Raw genomic sequence first — 20,158 nt, 5'->3', positions numbered from 1 at the left:
ATCCTTTCTTTTTGCCTCCTCTTCATCTACCTTTTCTATATATTCTATTTTAAGTACAGTTTTATTATCTACAAATTCATAAAAACAGGCTCACAAGTCGACCTAAGGGACAAAAGGCGCATGGTATCCTTAATATGTGGCTATTAAATCCAAAGAGTACAAAAGCGAGAACTCAATATCTGCATACCCAATGCTATGGACATGGCAATGGAAATATAAACGTAACTATATAGACATAAAAACCTATGACTCCATAGACATAATGTTTTATTTCATAAATTAATATGCTTCTATGACATACAAACCCTTAGCCTAATTTTGATTAAGTTCTAAATACTAAGTCCCAGTGATTGTAAATAGAGATTCCCTTCTTGAACACTTGTTTGTTAAACTTGTCATTTAAAATATGATGTAAAAATCAATGTTAATAAATTCTTTAATAAAAAAAAACAAAAAATGGGCTCATATAGATTGTGATCTTTCGTGTCTGAAATATGTACCACAAATTTAAAAATATACTTATAATCTAAGGAAAAAATGTACTTATAGGAGCTCATCCTAAGAATATAAAACTAAAAATTCAGAGAAAGAAAGGTAAGTGTAGTTGATTCACACTGGTAATCCCAGCAGTGGCCAAAGACTCTCTATTCAAGGCCAGCCTGGGTTATATAGCAGAGTAGGCTAAAGCAGACTGGGCTATATACTATCTCTCAGAAAAACAACAACACAATTCAGAGAGAGAATAATTAATACAAATTAGTTGTATCAGAAAAGAAGTGCCAATAAACTACATATAAAAATACTAGAATAAACTATGGCAAAATTATGTCATGTTTTATAAAAGTATTTAATCATGTGAAATGATATTCGAGGCATAAAAGAATAGTTTATAATGCTGAGAGCTACATTTTATCTTAAAAATTTAACAAATCATTAAACCGATATATGACTTATATTTATTTCTAAATGATCAAAGATTTAATTTCTTTCCCATTTTTAATTTGTGCTTTTTGTGAATATATACTACATATACTACCTTTTTTGTTGTTATTCTGTATTGGAGATTGAAATCAGGGCTTTGTGCTTGCTAGCAGATGCTCTAATACCTAAGCCATACTTAATCTCTTTTGACACTAAATTATTTTTGAGGTAGGGTTTCACTTTCTGCCTAGCTTGGCCTGGATTGCAATCCTCTCACTTGTTCTTCCCCGTGCTGGGGGCATTCCTCACTGCATCTGTCCATTGTGCTTCTCTATTAGCTGGAAGAACAATGGTAGGAAGACAATGGTGGAGCCAGCCTAACTGGGATGGTGTCTAGCATGCATTTTTGTTTTGTTTTGTTTTTTAAATAAATCATGTTGGCCATGAACTATGGTCCCTCATTCTTTGTTTCCAAAGTAGCTGCGGTTATAGGCTTGAGCCACTGCACCCAACTTATACTACTTTTCAAGGACATAAAACATAAAATACTGTTTACTGAGATATAGAAACAATGATCTAATATACTTGTATTTTATTGCTGTTCATTGTGATTGTTATACAAATAAAATATTCCTTTCATATAGAAAAAAAGTTTAAAAAATTACATTTCAGTTAAGCACTGGTGACTGAGGCCTATAAACCTTGCTAGTCAAAAGAGTGAAATCTGAGGGCCTTGGTTTGAAGTCAGCTCCTACAGAAAAGTTCCTGAGAATCTACTTCAATTAACCAGTAAAAATGTTGCACTAGACGTATGGGTTAAGTGGTAGAGTACCAGTTGTTAGAGAGCAAGCCTTGAGTTCAGTTAGGTCCCGAGTTCTGGCCTCAGAACAGTAAAAAAAAAAAAATCGATTTTATATCATATATGTATAATTTCGAATATAGTTTCTAATATACACTGACACTGGAATGTAAAATGTTCCTAAAAGTATCTCCACTCATGAAAGGAAATTATAATGAAGAAATTATTTAAAGATGGAACTTAGATTTATATTGTATTTGTTAGATCCTTATTATGTGTTTTCCAGTACATGCCAATTATATGACAGAGAGGTTATCTATGAAGATCAAAGGCACTCACCTTCACAGATAAGCTGTACATTTCTCTTGTTAGCAGCAAGATTAATGCAAAAGGAAATCAATTCCAAGTCAATTCGTTCATCTGAACATTCAAAGAGCATCTTCATTAACTAGCAAAAAGCACAGAGCATACTTTACTCAAAATACAAAACATCCTAGAAGTATTATCTGATAACGTGTGTTCTTGAATCATATATTGGAAATATAATGTTATATACATTTTGATACAAACTAGCAGTATTTCATAGCTCAACAATGGATAAACAGGTGATGAATTAGATATTTAGTAATATAACTTTGCAAGTACAATAGGGAACAGAGAAAGGTTAGGTAACCCTCTGCAGTTAAGAAATGAAAAATAGCTGGACATGGTACTGGAAATATAATCACAACTACATAGACATAAAAACTTATGACTTTATATAGACATAATATTTTATTACACAGATTATTATGTATCTATGACATACAAATCCTCAGTCTAATTTTGATTATGTTCTAAAATCTAAGTGCAACTGATTGTATATAGAGATTCCCTTCTTGAATACTTGTTTGTTAACCATGTCATTTGAAATATGATGTAAAAATCAAGGTTAATAAATTCTTTAATAAAAAAAGAAATGAAAAATACTATTTGGAAGTTGAACATTTCAAGTAAATAAAATAGTTCATATAAAGAAATGCAAGAAAAATACAACTCTTGCAAAGAACTAAATGAAATCTCAAAGGCTGACTCAAATTTTAATTAGGAGACAGAAATAAGACATGACTTTATAACTGAATAAACATTGGGGTTCAGGTAGGAGAAGGAATCAAAGATGACTCGCAAAATCTTGTGGTGCATATCTCCTAAGAATATAAAATCAGTATAGGACAGAACCTTAAAGATAGTACAGTTTTGGTTTATATGTGTTGAGTTAAGGCTGCCTCTGACAGTCTAGAGAGTGTAGGTGTTTAGCAGGAAGTTACAATCACATATATGAATTTATGTATTGACTGGAAGTACCTTAGGAATGATCACATATAGTTGATAACTGAAGCTATATGCAACATACACTAACATGAGTATAGATTTAAATCAATGATAGGGAAAAGAAAAGGGATCTGAGAAGCAGGCAAAATGCTAAAAAAAGGTCTGTTACCTATGCCACCTAACAAATAATTTAGATTTGTCATTAGTAACATTTGCCAAAGGGGGAAATAAAAAGAGAAAAAACTTGTAATGGGTTGGAGAAGGCAGTTTTTTATTTTAGGCAAATCAGCAAACTAAGTGTATATATGTAAGGATATATTTTCTAGGTCCAATTTGCTAACTACATATGGAAGTTACTCCTAAGATTTGTAAAACATGAAAATTAAAAAACTCCGTATTTAATCTTAGGACAATACTTGGTTTATGGAACAAAATTATGGCTTCATTAATCAGACACAGTACTATTTTATATCACATCTGTTTCTGACCACTCATTATGTTAATTCCATACAACTTTCTGGGGGCGGGGGAGTGGCAATACTGTGGCTTGAACTCAGGGCCTTGTGCTTCTATAGGCTACTTATCTGACTTGAATCATCCCAACCCCTTATTTCAGATAACTTCTTCATTTCAAAAAGAATATATAACCAACATGCAGAAAGTCATATCTGTGTGCTGGAACAAACATCTGTAAACCAAAGTGAAAAAGTCATTCCAAATGTTAAGTATAATTCTAACGAAAGTACTGATCTGTATGCTGAAAGTACAAAACAGTCCAGTAGATGAATGACTGGTATATTTCATGCCTTTCTCCAATATTGCAGTTCCTAAACCACCATGCTGCCACTAAGGGAATTTATGGGTAAGGAAACAATTATAATGTGATAGACTAAAAAGATTCTCTAGTGAATATAAAATGAATGGATGTATATTTAACAAATTTTTCTATCAGCTATGTAATATATATGTATATGTATATCTATCTATCTATGACAAATAAAGGTACAGGCATGTGTACCTTTTTTTGCCTGTAAAAACTATATGATAAATGAATTAAAATGTGATAATCCTTTAATTAATGTAACTAGTATGTTTTATGCTATGATTCAGAATTTACTACAGATGTCATCTAAATGTTTACTAATATTGGGAAACTTTTCAATAGTGCAAATCCATTACATTGAAGTGATGCTTTAAAAAACACAAAATAGGTGCAGAAGCTCATGCCTGAAATCCTAGTTACTCAGGAGACTGATATCTGAAGATTGAGGTTCAAAGCCAGCCTGGGCAGGAAAGTCTGTGAGGCTCTTATCTCCAATTAAAAGCTGAAGTGTTGTTCAAGTGATAAGAGTGCTTAGCTTCAATGAAAAGCTAAGGGACAGTGTTCTGATCCTGAGATCAAACCACAGTACCATCACAATCACAAAAATAAACTCACAAAATATTTATTACTAATAAAAAGTATTTACATCTAACCAGCCCTTTGTAATTTGGAAAATTACCCTTGATAACATAGGTACAGGTGATTTGTTTAGAAGGTAGGGATTAAAAATAAATTTAAAATAATTTTTATGACAAATCACATGTGGAAAAAATCAGAAGTTAGATTAAAAAACTGCTTTAAAAATAACCTGAACTTTCATCCTTACAATAGAGATAAAATTAGGACTAGTATGAACAGAATAATTGTAACACTTTTCATAAGAGAAACACTTCAATATTATTGAAAACATTCAAATTTTAAAAGTTTAATTCAATCTCCAAGCAACAGAGCAACATTGTCTTTAATTTGATTGCTGCCCAGGGTACTTCAAAAGTAAGTGTAATCACTGACAACTAGGAAATATTAAAATTAGATTTGCTCGTTTTAGCTGTCTGTTGTCATCTTTTACTAATTTAACAGGAAAGCACTGAAAGGGCTTTAGCCTGTGCAATGAAGAGGCAATAGTGTTCAATCAGGCAAGTCCCATATTGAGTATCAGATACCAAAGACCCAAGACTGAAATCACTGTGTCTAGACTCTCTGGCACCTGACTTCACTTATTTACCAGTGACCAGAGGCCAACCCCCGCGGCTCTCTGTATTCACATACACCTCTTCCACCCCCTCTCTCAACCCAAACATCTTTGAATGATTATGCCAGAACATAGCATGCCTCAGGAATCTTTTCCGACTGGCTACTCCCTAACTTTCTTGTTTGAAGTGATGCTCTGGTTTCTGAACTTCAGCAGATAATGGCAGGCAAGAGCAAAGGGGGCTGTCAGAAAGGACGTTTACCAGCATTCAGCTAAAAAGAAGCATGTAGATCAAAGAGAGGCCAAATAGGACAACTGTGGTAGAAAACATGTGGATCACTATGAAGACTCTTGCACTCTGTTCTAGGGTAAAAGATTAAATAACATCATGACATCACTACCTAGCCAAGTACTTTGATTGGCCATTCTATTACCAATAACTACTTTTATAAGCATCTGGATAGCATTTGCACCTATTTAAACAAAACATGCATCTCAGAGGTCTAAACAACAATGAACTGTTAATGTGTACTTTTAACTATTATTAGAACACAACCATTAACTCCTGGTTATCCAAATATGCTTACTTGAAACAATCTACCCAATGAGCCCATTAAGATTAGGTATGAAGAGAGATGAAATGGCCCTCAAATTTTGCATGACTGGTAAATAAGGAACAAAAATCAGAATATACTGGGTAGCTAGACTCAATGAAGTACAAAAGGAAGCAAAGTAATATAATAAGAACTTCTGAGGCATGTTGCATGTAAAATCATCTACTCTGGATGTTAAATATTCTGAAAGTGAATGCTAATCTAATTATAGGTTTATCTAATAAAACACATATAAGAAAGTGAATTGAATCATGAATGGGTCAAAAATGAGAAAGACTTGACATTTTATAAACAGTACAATAGTTTTGTGCAGTTATTTGCACTATATACAGCAGCTTATACACATATATTAGATATAATTTAATGTAATTAAAGAATGTAATAATTCTTTTTATAATAATTTATATTATTACTGGGTCAATGCTTTCCTACCTTTGGTTCTTTTAGGCTTCCTTTTGAAACATTTATGGACAATACTTGAAGATCTGTACAAAAGCATTACTGTACACAATTCAGACACAACAAAATATTACATTAGCTTATAGCCATTCCAATCCTAATATGGTTTTCTTTAGGAAGTAGGTTAATCAGCTTGCTGTCACAAATAAATTTAAGTCTTTTTCATTCCTGAAGGAAACTTAGAAATGGCATTTAATATCTACTTTGCTTTCTTATCATTGTTTTATTTTGCAATGAACTTGGTACGGGGTTAGCAGTAAGTCACTTGTCCCTGAACATGTCAAAATTGGGCACTATTACAGGTTGGACAGCACTTTGGGAACAAATATATTCTGGAATATCATTTGGGTTCCTCAAAATACTGTCTCATAATAACAAAATAGCAGTATGTTTACAATATAACTGGGCATATGCACCCTCATTATTTTCTTTTTTTTTTTTTTTTTTTTGCCAGTCCTGGGCTTGAGCTCAGGGCCTGAGCGCTGTTCTTGGACTTTCTCAAGGCTAGAGCTCTACCACTTGAGCCTCAGCACCACTTCCGGCTTTTTTGTATATATGTGGTACCAAGGAATCGAACCCGGGTCTTTGTGCATGCTAGGCAAGCACTTTAACCACTAGGCCAAACTCCCAGCCCTACACCCTCATTATTTTCAATAAATTCACATTCCAAAAAGAGAACAAAAGAAAACCAAAACAAAAATTTACAAGGCCTTGAGCTATGAATGAGTTTTGGAAAGTAATGTTCTGAAAACTCCATTGGTGATCTATATCAATGATATTAGAAACTGGCCCCCCCCCAAAAAAACCATGCAAACTATAACCTCTCTGTATATCACCCTGACAATAAAATTAAATTAAAAAATGAAAATAAAAATATCAAACATCAAAAGAACACACAGTAATACTGTTCTTAAAAAAATCAGAAAACTATAGACATTTTTTAAAAATGCAAAAATGATAATGTATAAAAAGTAAAAAGGCTTTTGTTTTTGATTTGCTGGCTTAAGATAAATTTAATATTTTGTTTTTGATACTAAATATTCTAAAGAGAAAGTAAGTTTTATACTCTTCCTCATTTGTGCTTTTAAGTTTAATAATATTCTTTTCAAAAACTAAATCTGGGTAGAAAGAGTCAATCTCTGCAAGAATATTATTCTTTCTTGGCTACTTTCCAATTCATATCCTGTAGTCAATGAAGTTCTGACACTAAATGTGATCGGAAAAGGAACACCCTTTGAAACTGCAAAGCAGAAGTTCTTAAAACATATGGAGTGAGGCTGTAGTAAATCATCAGTAATCTCCTTTTGACATGGCTACTCTTTTATTGAAAACTTGTTTGACAAAGAATTTGATTACTCTTTGCATGAGCTATAGTCTGACATAGTTTATCACCATAAGAGGTCCTGTCTTGTTAGATAAGGTGTACTGTATATTTTTTGAAAGATGTCTATTTTCTATAGTCATAATTAGTTTATGCCCTGATATTAAAGGCAAAGAAATTGTCCTTCAGAATTCATCAGCTTCTCAAATGTTAAGTAAAACAATTTAATTCCAAAGAAGCAAATTCAATTTTAACTCTCACTAATTTAGAATGAAAAAAAAGACATGAAAAGAGAATTATCTATTTTTACTGTTTTAAATACTTAACATATTACATTTCATAATTCATACTAGGATTATAAGAAATTGTCCAGTAATAGTATTAAAACACTAATAAGTATGATGTAGTCAAATTTTCCTATTTTTACTAGTATTATTTTTATTATATATCATACACATTATAATTTTGCTTTTCCTAAATTAGAAAACTATTTTACAAAAAATAATACCAACAAAATAATACCAAAAGCAGCCCAACCAGGGCTTTAAATAAGATATCCACAGCTTCATTTATTCACAGTTAATGACACAGTAGTGATTGCATGAATGTAAATTCCTCCAAAGCACAACCACCACATACTTAGAGCCATAAACATAAAGCAGTCAAGGGAAAAAAAAAATAAAAAAACCCTGAGGAAATACCATGGTGGTTCAAAGTTGTAGAGCACTAGCCTTGCGCACAAATGCTCAGGCCCCAAGTTCAAGCTCTAGGACCAGCATCACAAAAATTGGGGTGTTGGAGGTATGACTTTAATGGCAGAGCAGAGTCAATGAATGAAAGTGTAAGATATCAAGTTTGAATCCTAGCCACAGGAAAAGAATTGGTAAACTCCTTCAACATACATAGACCTAACATTAGAAATATATCAAGGAACAGAGTCAAAGGAATATCTTTCTCTATTAACTGAAAGAATTTTGATGAAACATTTTTCAATCAGAGAATGAAAAGCACTAAAAAAAATCAACTATTTACAATATTAAATGGCAAACATAAACTTGAGAAATATTTATATATATTAATTTTGTCAATGATACAATATTAATATGCCAATAGAAAAAATTGAGTATAATAGAATATGGAAAATAAACACATGAAAAATATTCAACTTCACTAACACTCATGAAAATGTAAGTGCATAGAAAAATTGATTCTCTATTTTAGAAATGTTAATAATTGTTATTGTTAAAAGTGAAATGCTAGTTGGAAATATAAATAAATGCTTTTGTACAATTTGGCTAAAATGTTCATATATTTTTATCTGTTTATTTGAATGTTAGGAATTTAAACTAAAGAAACTCTCATAGATGTGGATAAGACTTTACAACTATATAATATTTTGATTTATTTACATGTTTGCTAAAATATGAAATCTGCAAGGAATGTTCAGCGACATGAGAACATACCTATGATGGAGTGATAAAGAAACATGTAAACAGTACTTATACAATATAGTTCCGATATATCATCTTTTAAGTGTATAGATGCAAATATGCCAATATGTTAGCTATTCCTCAGTTAACTAAACCTATTTTTATGTCTATACAGTCTTATTACTTTTAGTTGCTAGGTTATTCTAGGCTAGTTTACTTTAGATGAGTTATCTACAGTATAAATTTATTGTTAAAAATATCAAATTTATATTGATTATAATTTTTAAGGAAAAAATCTAACAAGAGGGTGAAATATTTATGTATTTCCATATATATTAAATATTTATATAGCTTAAATGACTTTCTTAATACATTCAAACCAGTTACCTGTGGTATGCAGTCTGTGTATGCAAACATAGATTTAAAGCGGTCATCCATGCTTATATGGTAAAGTACACACATTGCAATCTGTTTGTAGTTTTCATTGCCTAAGAATAAAAAAGAAATGGATATAATGATACATGTAAGACGTACATATTATTTTTAACATAGTATTCAAAATACTTACATAATCTTGGATCAGTAAAATATATTACTTGATGTATTTTTATCTAATATAAGTTCCAGAAAAACAACTCTAATTTACCACATTATCTCCAGCCTTAAACTAGTACTTAACATGAAATAAGTACTTAAGTTAATATTAATCATTAGGAGGTTATCATCTCAAGCACCATACTAAACAGAACACATGGCACTGAATCTTCAAAACAAGCTGTCTAATAGATCTTATCACTTCTTCAGATGAAGAGCATAAGGCTTAAGGAAAAATAAGTAGTTGTTACATATCCTTTAAAATGATGGAGTGGGGATTTAATAGAGGTTTGTCACTTCCAACATATTTATAGGGTTATACCATAATCATTATGTTAAACACTTTTATATCATAGGGTGAAACTTCCCACATAAAAAATATCATTATCAATATAAAGACTGATATATGTTGATATGTAGTAAAGTGCATTAAAAAAATTATTCTGTTTGGCCAGGCGCTGGTGGCTCGTGCCTGTAGGCCTAGCTACTCGGGAGGCTGAGATCTGTGGAACACGGTTCAAAGCCAGCTGGAGAACAATAGACCAGAAAACCAGAGGTGGTGCTGTGGCTCAAGAGGTGAGTGCTAGCCTTGAGCTGAAGAGCTCAAGACAATGCCCAAGCCCCATGACCAACCAAACAGAATTAATAATTATTTTTAATCTAAGCTTTATACATCTTTTTAAAGTGCCCATTTATCATTGTGTATATAAGCAACACAGAAATAACTTCAAATAAAATAAAATCAGTATTCTATATATGTCTCAGATGAAAGAAAACTTTTACTAAAATCTGCAAGTTTACCAACTCAACTACTTAAGAGTACAATGCATTCAGGAAATACATGTATGTGTATGTGTGTGTATTACTGGGGTTGGAACCAAGGCCTAAAGTTTGCTAGTTCTCCTACTTGAGCCATATCTCCAACCTTATTTTTTTGCTAATTATTTTGGAAATGGAATGGACTGGACTCAAACTGTGAATCTTTATAACTGAGACTCCTAAATAGAGAGCTGAGCCACCAGCTATTTCCAGGTTTAGGAGATATTTTATGCAACAGTGTTTGCATACTTTATTTACTTTATGTATTTTTCTGTATAGGATTTGATGGCACAATAGAGAGAGGATAATTCATTTTAAGGTAAATTTCAGTTGTCTTATTTGTAAAACTTCTGTACATTCTGTATAAAAAATCTGACAGTCATAAACAATACTGATAATGATCATTGGCTTAGAAGTAAAGTTAATATACAATAATATTCACATCAATTAGGAGTAAGAACTGTATTGGAAGGAAATGAAATATAAAAATTACGAAATCACTCTAAATAAGTAGTAGAGGTAAATTAGATGTTTCTGACCTTAACATTTTAAGATTCATTCATTTATTAAGATTTATTTATTTATGTTTTATTTTGGTGCTGGTCCTGGGACTTGAACTCAGGGCTTTGACGCTGTTTTGCTCAATTAGAATCATAACTCTACTTCTGCTTTTTGATGGTTAATTCAAGATTCATGTGAAAGAATTAGGTGGGAAAATCCTGATAGAGTAATTAGCATGGTGTCTGACACATACCAAACCAATTCAACAAATATATCTTATGCTGACAATAATACTTTTTGGTTTTACCAGTAGAACAGTGCTATATATGGTACTTCATGTTTTTCTATCAAGACTGGTGCTATAACTAGAAATAAAGTAGGTTTGAGAGGCAGCCAATCGTTTCTCTGAGATGAGCTAGACAGATTCAGAGATATACTCATTGCCTGTGACAGACCACTTGTCTTTTTTACCTACTAATCTTCCATTAAAGCTAGATTATTCCTAAATTGTGGAATTTTAGGGAGTTATTTTATACTCAAGACTCCATTCTGATCTATATTTAATGAAAATTGACATCATTTTGTGGTTCTTATAGCTCTAGCAAGCAATTGAGGGGGGGGAAAAACTCCTTTCTTACCCGGTATATACAAATTATCTCTCCTCCTCTTTCTGTGCTTTATCTATGATATAACTAACAGTACTGACTTTTATCCCTGGAATGAGGCAGTGGGGCTTTGCAGGTCAGATGGGTTACCAAGTGGACAAAAGGACACAGAGAAGTCTGAGAGCATGGAAGACAAAACTCAAAAGCTACCATGCTTCATTTACCTTTAAACATGTCCCAGATAAAAATAAAACTTAGATGAGCAGAGGTACTATCCCTTATATCTTGTTTGAACACAAATGATCAAAAGAAACCAGTATAACTAGTGCTGAACCAGAGATTTTTTTCTTTGAGGGAAGTGTGTGGAAGGAGGTGATGACAGATCTAAGGGACTATAATATTGTATTTGGAAGTCTATCTAACTCAAGTTGCTGATGTGTCTTCTGGGTTTGCCTGGGTAAATCTCTCAGAACTCAAGCAATGATATATAAATATCTATGAAATTAATCGATCTCTTTCTGTATTTATTAAAGGAATAAAAAAATACAAACGAGTTTCCATCTTCATTCAGAAAAAATAGATGTTTTATAAACCTCTTGTTACTCCCATGTTACTTTCTAATTCTAGATTTCCCCCTACTTTACTGGTACAAATGACATTCTTTATTTGTCCTCTAAGAAATTTCAGTGTATGAATGAAGATCATAGTACATACATCCCAGAATTTTATTCATTGTATCATAAATGATACAGACAGTGCAATGGCATATAACAGCTGAAAGGTACAATCAAAGAACAGAACATTTAAGAATAAATGTGAACACATGGAATTGTAAGATTTCTAGAAACAACCTGAACCCATCTACTTCTGTGTTCAAAATTCAGCTAAGTACAGAAAGTGAAGGCTTTCTGGCAGGCAACATTTAGTATTATTACTTAAAAAGCTAATTTGTGGATCACATGGCAATAAACAGTCATTAGAAAGATTAAACTGGTAATAGTAGTAAAGTGAAAAGCTTACTCTTTATTACAAACTAACAAAAACTTTTATTCATTCAGTGGAAGAAAAGGATATGTAATTCTTGAACAAAATGAAACTTCAAGGGAAAAAAAAGCACATACCCTAAATAAATTCCTACAAGAAATAGGGATTTGGAGGGTATGATTTTCTCATAAGAGTTCGTGACTAGAAACCATACACCTGAGTTAGCGAACTATGATTCCTCTATAATCGATAAATGGGCAACATTTCAAAAGGGCTCCTTTAAGACTCATAGACATCAATTATTCCCTAATGGCATCCCAAGTATAATCAAGCTAACAACTGCTATACTGTCATATTACCAAAGGCTCTGTGGATTTTGAGCAAAGCAGTGAAAAGAAGGAATATTTTCAAACAAGGTTCTTAATGATTAGAGGTGATTAGTCAAATCTGTTCAAGTAATAAGGGCAGAATGGAAAAAAAAGCCAAGTCATTATAATTCTTTTGGTATTTATGGTAATAAACATGAATCATGATGAACTCACTGGCTATTAAATACAGAGGTCATAAGTACTTCCATAGGATTTCCACAGGAATTCACCGTTAATTAGCTGGATCATTATTTGAAAGTGTTACTGAATTATCTTAGCATTTGTGCAGCCATTCTCCCCAAATTGGTCATTCCCAGCTGAAGGCAGTTAATACCTTAACAAACTGGTCATTAACTCCAGTAACTGATTTCGTGGGAATTATTGCACTTATAAAGTACATTCAAGAGTTTATAACAAACATTGCCCCTCCCTCCTTCCTTTTTAAAGAAATTTACAGCTGTAATTCAGCTGGAGCAGCTGAAGGAAAAAAAAATCAGCTCTCTGGGCTGTTCTCACAACTGATTTTCTGCCAATTAAAGGGCAAAACACATGCTGATGGGTCTTGGATTTTAAAATGTCTTCAGTTTTTTCATCTCTGAAGTGATTAGTCTAAACACTATTCAGCTTCTAATTTTGTAAGACACTAGGGATTTTTACATTCACAGTTCAGTCAAGCAGAAATATGAGTTTTGGACATAAGAACTCAAAGCCAAATTTCCGGTCTGTAGCAGACCCAGCCCAACACATTGTGAAAACAGAGTGAGAACACAAGTTATGGGCCCCATTATTAGCTAGATTCTCATTCCCTTCTGCACCCCATGTCTTCATTCAAAGAAAGTAGTCTCTTTGAAGCCACAAAGGCTTCATGCAAAGGTAAGAGAAGTGGAAACATAAGCACACCTGTACTGGAAGGGAGTAGCATTAAGGTGATATATTATTCTGAAAAACCTGTATGAATACAAGATGCTTAAAAAATCATGTCTTTAAGTTTAATATGGCATTGTAGCCCTAAAAGCCCAATCAATAATGTAGTATAATGAAAATGCCACAGGCTGAAACCATAACTTCTAAAAGATGGATTGCAACAATTGTTTAACATAGATATCTACTGAAGGTACATATGTATTACCTGACTTACGTAACTGTAACCCCTCTGGACATCATTTTCACAATAAAATTTTTTAAAAAGAAAGTTTAAGTTCCTTAGAGCACTTTTATTAATTTCTTTTTTTTTTATGGGTCATGGGGCTTGAACTCAACCTGGGAGCTGTCCCTGTGCTCTTCAGCTCTAGGCTACCACCCTACCCTTGGGCCTGGGCCTTGTCCCTGAGCTCTACCACTCAAGGTTACTGCTCTACCCTTGAACCAACCCCACTTCCCATTTTCTAGAGGTTAATTAGAGATAAGAGCCTCAGGTTCGTTTGTGCATGGGCTAGCTTCGAACCTTGATCCTCAGATCCCAGACTCCTGAGTAGCTAGGATTACAGCCATGAGCCAGCATTAATTTTTCTGTGTGCTGGGTATAGAACTGAAGGCCTAGCATGCTAACTAACTAAGAATTCTATACTGAATCACATCCCAGTCCTAGGACATCTTTAATACACATTTCCTATAATTTATGCTTAATTTCTTAGCTCATGTACTGAATATGAATAAGTATAATTAGCTTTCATTTAAATTGGAAATTGAACCAATTTTTAAGATTGAAACTACATTAGATAATCTTCTACTTCTAGATTTTTGAGATGAACAGGTAAAAGTCATGAAGTTTTAACCAAGAGTTAAGTGGGGGGAAAAGACAGAATATATAGGTCACAATGACCAGTGTGAAAAATGTATAGCAACAGCTTTGGGTATGTGATTTTTTTCATCAGTTAGAGAATTTTCCATTAAGCTCAACAGTTCTCTATACGATTAGATGCTAACTAAATGAGTGTTCCACTGTCCAAATTTTTTATGTGAATTTTATCCTTTTGTCAGTGTATTCACCTAGTTATATAGTTTATTTTTCAGCATGTCTTCACTTATTCCCTTGCCTGAGGAAACTTTGCTAAAATCTAGGCAAGATTATAGCAAGTTATTTATATATACCTTACAAAATATGCAGACTTGTGATGCAAATGACAAGGACCAATATAAAGCCATTAACAATGACTGCCTTCTAGCTTATTGGTCCATAATCACTGACTTAATGTGCTGTGGTCAACTTTTACTATCTAGAAATGGAGACACCCCAGGCAAGAGTCACACAAACACTATTGGAACCATCTGGTGATAGAAGAATCTTAAGAAAAAAGGCTTTTTGATTTAATTGGGAAAACAGGAGGAAGCATAAATTTTACTGCCATTAATAACTTCAAGCAATCTTGATATGACTCTACCTAACCCTGACGGCAAGACATGTGCTTTTTGTTAAAGTGTTTGCCACATGTGACCCCTATTGTTTGCTCACTTGATCAGGTAGGAAAATGTAGGTTTATTTATAGGATAAATGAGGCCTATTAAAAACTAGAAACAGTGCAGTAGTCTGTGAGGAACTGAGTTATGAAACAGATGTGTGAAATTCCATAACAGTTTTGTAATAAACAGGCCAAACAAGTTAATTTTAAAATGTACTTCAAGTTTCTTAAAGAAACCATCAATAAAAAGCAATCCACTTTCAAAAAATGAGAAGGCATGCTATTCAGAAAGCATTATTCTGACCAGTACTGAACAGGCTTTAATAGTCTCAAAGGCTATTTACAAAATAAAGACATTTTATTTCATTTTATGTTGTTGACAAATTAAAATTAGTTTATATTAATAAGCCATGAAAAATGAACTGAACATGATGAGAGAATTTCAAAGCTTAACTTTGTCAATTCTGTGTTAAGGATATGTGACAGAAGTGTCAAAGGAAATCACCCTTAATTTCAATGTGATCAAAGTTTGGAGTCCTACAGTATCTACTTTGGTGATCTCCTATAATAAGGGAAATCAGACTTGTCTAAATCGGAAAAAGTCAAACACTTGTCACTTAGCTCTTGACTCTTGACCTACACTGACTCCCTACATGCAGATGAAATCTTGCTAGCCTGCTAAAATGCTTTTAAACCCAGATTACCAACATGTAATCTAGATGGGATAAATCAGCTGCCACACTTACTCTCAAAACCAATTCTGGGTCTATTCATGGAACACAGAAGCACTTATATCAATTTGTGACATTTTACAAACTTTAATATGTTGTTCAATGAAGATAATATGGTCTTACTAAAATACTGAGTCCTGTTGAAATTATTCATTTGAAATTGTGAAACAGGCCTGACATGTGCCATTAAATCTGAAGATCTTAACTTTTCTGACACAATCAATAAATTTAGTTTCTGCACAAAATCATTCAAATAAACACAAACTTACAATTCTTAAACTTCTTTTTTTTTCTTAAACTTCTTAAAACTGAAAATTCATAGAGAGATTTATGTTATGGCTGAAACTTTAATAGTGGTAATGTTTAGTACAATATCTATATCATCAAATAAATTAGCTCTGGTGATCAGAGGAAATAATTGCTAAGCTAGTTAACTTTTCTGGTTAACTTAAATGCTCAATGATTATATAGCTATAACAATTTTTTAAACTATTAAAATTTAAATGTCTTGTAGGAGACGCAAGTACTTCCTCAAATTTTTTTCTCTAGTACTGGGATTTGAAATCAGCTTGTGTTTATTATGTAGGTCCTCTACTCTTGAGTCACCCTCCTATCTTTCTGCCTTACGTATTTTGGAGTCTAGTGTTTTGCCTGTAGCAAGGCTGGAACCTCAATCCTCTTACATGTGCTTCCCAGATAAGTAGGATTAGAACACACAGTGCTTGTTGTTTGTAATGGGGTTTTTGCTAACTTTTCTTCAAGGGCTGGCCTTGAGCTGTGATCCTTTCAGTCTCCCAGGTAGCTGGGGTTATGGGAATGCAGCACCACACGTCAGGCTTTAATTCCTCAATTTTTAAATAAATTCTCATTTCTGCTTATAAATGAACTAAGGGGATGTATCAAGGTAGGGTAATTTGTATTCCATTACATTTATACATTAAAAAGACTTCTGAATACTTTTGCTAATTTAGGGTTAAGTCTCTCATTGTAATCTATATGAACACTTCTTTAACTACTTCTGAATAGAGGGCTAGGGTTTGATCTCTTTTTGTCCAATGTGTTAAGTACCAATATTTTAGTAAAGGATAATAAAAATGAAGTTGCTAAGTAATAGCTATACAACATTGAATTCTACAATTGTTATTGTTGCATTTAGGGAGCATGAGCTCATTTACTTACAATTTTCTGTCATACTCATTATAGATAACAAGAAATACTAAGATTATTTGCTTTGAATATGACTGAAGTAGCAGATTCTTATCCTGAATTACATAATTCATCACAAAAATCTGCACAAGTGGGGCTGGGAGTTGGGCCTAGTGGTAGAGTGCTTGCCTAGCATGCATGAAGACCCGGGTTCGATTCCTCAGTACCATATACATAGAAAAAAAGCCAGAAATGGTAATGAGGCTCAAGTGGTAGAGCTCTAGCCTTGAGAAAAGTCCAAGGACAGTGCTCAGGCCCTGAGCTCAAGCCCAGGACTGGCAAAAAAAAAAAAAAAAGTCTGCACAAGTGAAATTAAGATGCTACTGCATTGTTTAAAACAAGCCCTCTATAACCAGGATAAAAATATACAATTGTGATAAGAACTGTTTTCTGTATTCTGGACATCTTATTTAGTAACCATTCACTTTATTAAGTCTTTTCTTTCCTTTTCATTCTCTTTATCTTGACTGACATTTGTGAGGCTTTCTAGATATAAAATTAATACATGCTAATTCTCTCATCTGATTCTCAGAATAATTCTGTGGGATAGGCTCTATTTTATTCCATTATTTGACATATTAAGATTAAAAATGCAGTGAAAATCTATTGACATACCTAATACCACACTCAGTCAAAAAAATCATAAAGAAAAGTAACAGGCTCAGATCTTTGATGTTTATTCCTTTCCTCCATTCTCCTACCTATCCATAGAATATTGAGATCCCATAATATACCTAGTCAATGTGAAAAACATAGGCTCAACTTTCATTTGTATGATGCTTATAATCTTGGGGGCCTATGGTTAGAGGTATAAGTATATGGGTAGTTTGAAGAAAATTATGAGAAATATGTTATTCTATAAGTACTGTGGAGAGAAACGAAATAGGAAAATGGCAAAGTGGCAGAGTGAATGTTTACATTTTCAATAGTTTAATAGACACAAAATCTAGACATGAGGTGGGCCTCTAGACAGCTCAGGCCTGTAATCCTAGCTATTCAAGTGGCTGAGATTTGAGGACTGTATGTATAACATATAAATGATCATTTAAAATATAGGAAAATGTATAGTACTTATAAAATGCTATGACTTTATGGGGCCTCTCCATAAGTTCTTGGACCATGCTTTGAATACTATTGTATTAGAGCATTCCTTTAAAGCTTTTAATTCCTCTTCAGTGCAAACATACCTCAACCTAGCAGTTCAAATCCACCCAGGAGACACGCTTAATTTGGACAAAATATATTTTCTTAATTTTATTGAAACTCAAACTCTTCCATTCCCCTCAGGATTACCCTCTTTCTTTTACTTTTAGATAGTTACATGGGTTATTTTGCACTTTAGGCATATAAATGAGTATGTTTGATCATTTACATCTTAGTGAGTACATTTTTCCAGGTTTCATTGGTGTTTTGTGAAACATTTGAAAACCATATGGCATTGTGTAGAGGATGGAGATGAGATGCCCTGGCTGTCAGCAATGCTGTCCACCATACTGCTAGGTAAGAATTTCATTCTGCTACTTTCTCATCAATAATCACATACTTGTGTCTATTTCTCCTTTTCAACATATTACCTTGTTTTTCGTTTCACTGAGAAAGCAGACACAGAAGAAAATGTTCAGAATGTCCACATTACCCTCCATACTTACAACTATATTTTGCCTCCTTTCCCACAGAATTATGGATATACATGCCCTGAGAATCTGTATATAGTCTAAAAAATTATTGCTGACTAAGGTTGGAGGAATGGCTCAGTTGGGAGTGCCGAGAAATCAATAAGAGAGTCAGGTACTGAGTTAAGAGTCCTGGTCTCAGACAAAAAAAAAAAATTGCTGACCTAAAAAGCTTTTCTTCATGAGGAGTTAATTATCTTAAAAAGCAAACCTGCAATGTGAACATGTTTTTATGAAAAGATAACTTTCAAAGAAACAGTAAGAAAAGCAGCCCTGTTTTACATTTTGTGGTCATAATATTCAATATACATATGTGAAATTGGAACTGGGTAACTTAAGGGGATGGGTAGGGTAGGGAAAGATGGAGAAGAATGACCAAGATGCATTGCATGCATATACTGAAATGTTGAATTGAAACCCTTCATATGAATACTTAAAAGAAAATTTTAAGAAAATAAAGTTGAAGTTGAAAATGAAGCTGATATGAAGACTCAGAAGACTCATTTAAAATATACACCAGTATCACTCATAGTACAAAAATGTTGTGCAAAAATATACCAGTAAAATGTGGCAGCTGTTGTATGTACTTTGGAAAACACTAATTCTATCATTAAGAAATGTTTAATCTTTGGCTGGGTACTGACAATTGTAATCCTAGCCTACTTCAGAAGGGTGAGATCTAAAGATCTTGGCTTGAAAACATCCCAGTTAGGAAAGTCTGTGAGACAGTCATCTCTAATTAACCACAAAAAAAGCACAAGTGGGGCTGTGATTCAAGTAATAGAGAATGAAAAAGCTAAAGGACAGCAAGTCCTGATATCAGAACAACAACAATAGCAACAGAAACTTAGGCTCAATGGTTTCCCTCATTCGTCATAATCAGTAGAAACCTTGGGCTCTACTAGCAGAGATTTGCAATAGAGCAAAATCTTGATTCATAAGGACATATAATGTGAAGCTAATTGAAAGGACCTCCAGGATAGTGAAACAAAAGCCATATAATGAATGATTGTTGTCCTTAATGTACTATGTTGTCTCTCATCTCCTTTGCTGTCCCTTGGTTATCTCATATTGGTATAGTATCTCACTTTGTTATCTGATATATTGAATTTATTTGTATTTGGATATTTGAAATTTGATAGGGAAGGGGGGAAAACCAAGACGGGTGGGGGGTGTGGGGGGGAGGGAAACGGGTACCAAGACATGTGAAAGGGTATCAATGTATGTGAATTAATGCACCTTCTATCTGGCAAATATCATGTAACCCTTTTACTAATTACAATAAAAAAAAAGAAAACAAAAAAAAAGAAACAACAGTTTTAGGCTTTATATAAAACCAATGTCACTGTGCCCCTCAAAATATCACGTTTCAATTGGGTATTTAGGCTTGCTCTATGCTAACATCATC

General features: G+C 33.2%; 1 protein-coding gene across 5 annotated transcripts in view; it reads right to left on the bottom strand.

The window, feature by feature from the left end:
- Kifap3 (kinesin associated protein 3) overlaps positions 1 to 20,158 on the bottom strand; it is a 117,219-nt gene that overhangs the window by 53,304 nt on the left and 43,757 nt on the right. For all 5 annotated transcript variants that reach the window (XM_090340476.1, XM_090340478.1, XM_090340480.1 and 2 more), the window contains exons 11-12: positions 9,258 to 9,358; positions 2,060 to 2,168 (exon numbers count right to left, since the gene is read on the bottom strand). In XM_090340476.1, coding sequence (XP_090196602.1) covers positions 2,060 to 2,168; positions 9,258 to 9,358 — 210 coding nt within the window. The remainder of the gene's footprint in view (positions 1 to 2,059; positions 2,169 to 9,257; positions 9,359 to 20,158) is intronic.

The sequence above is a fragment of the Megascapheus bottae genome, chromosome 10 (assembly GCF_031878675.1).
Source record: "Megascapheus bottae isolate mThoBot1 chromosome 10, mThoBot2.hap1, whole genome shotgun sequence".
NCBI lineage: Eukaryota > Metazoa > Chordata > Mammalia > Rodentia > Geomyidae > Megascapheus > Megascapheus bottae.
The sequence above is the reverse complement of the archived record's forward strand: the minus strand, read 5'-3'. Positions and strand labels throughout refer to the sequence as shown.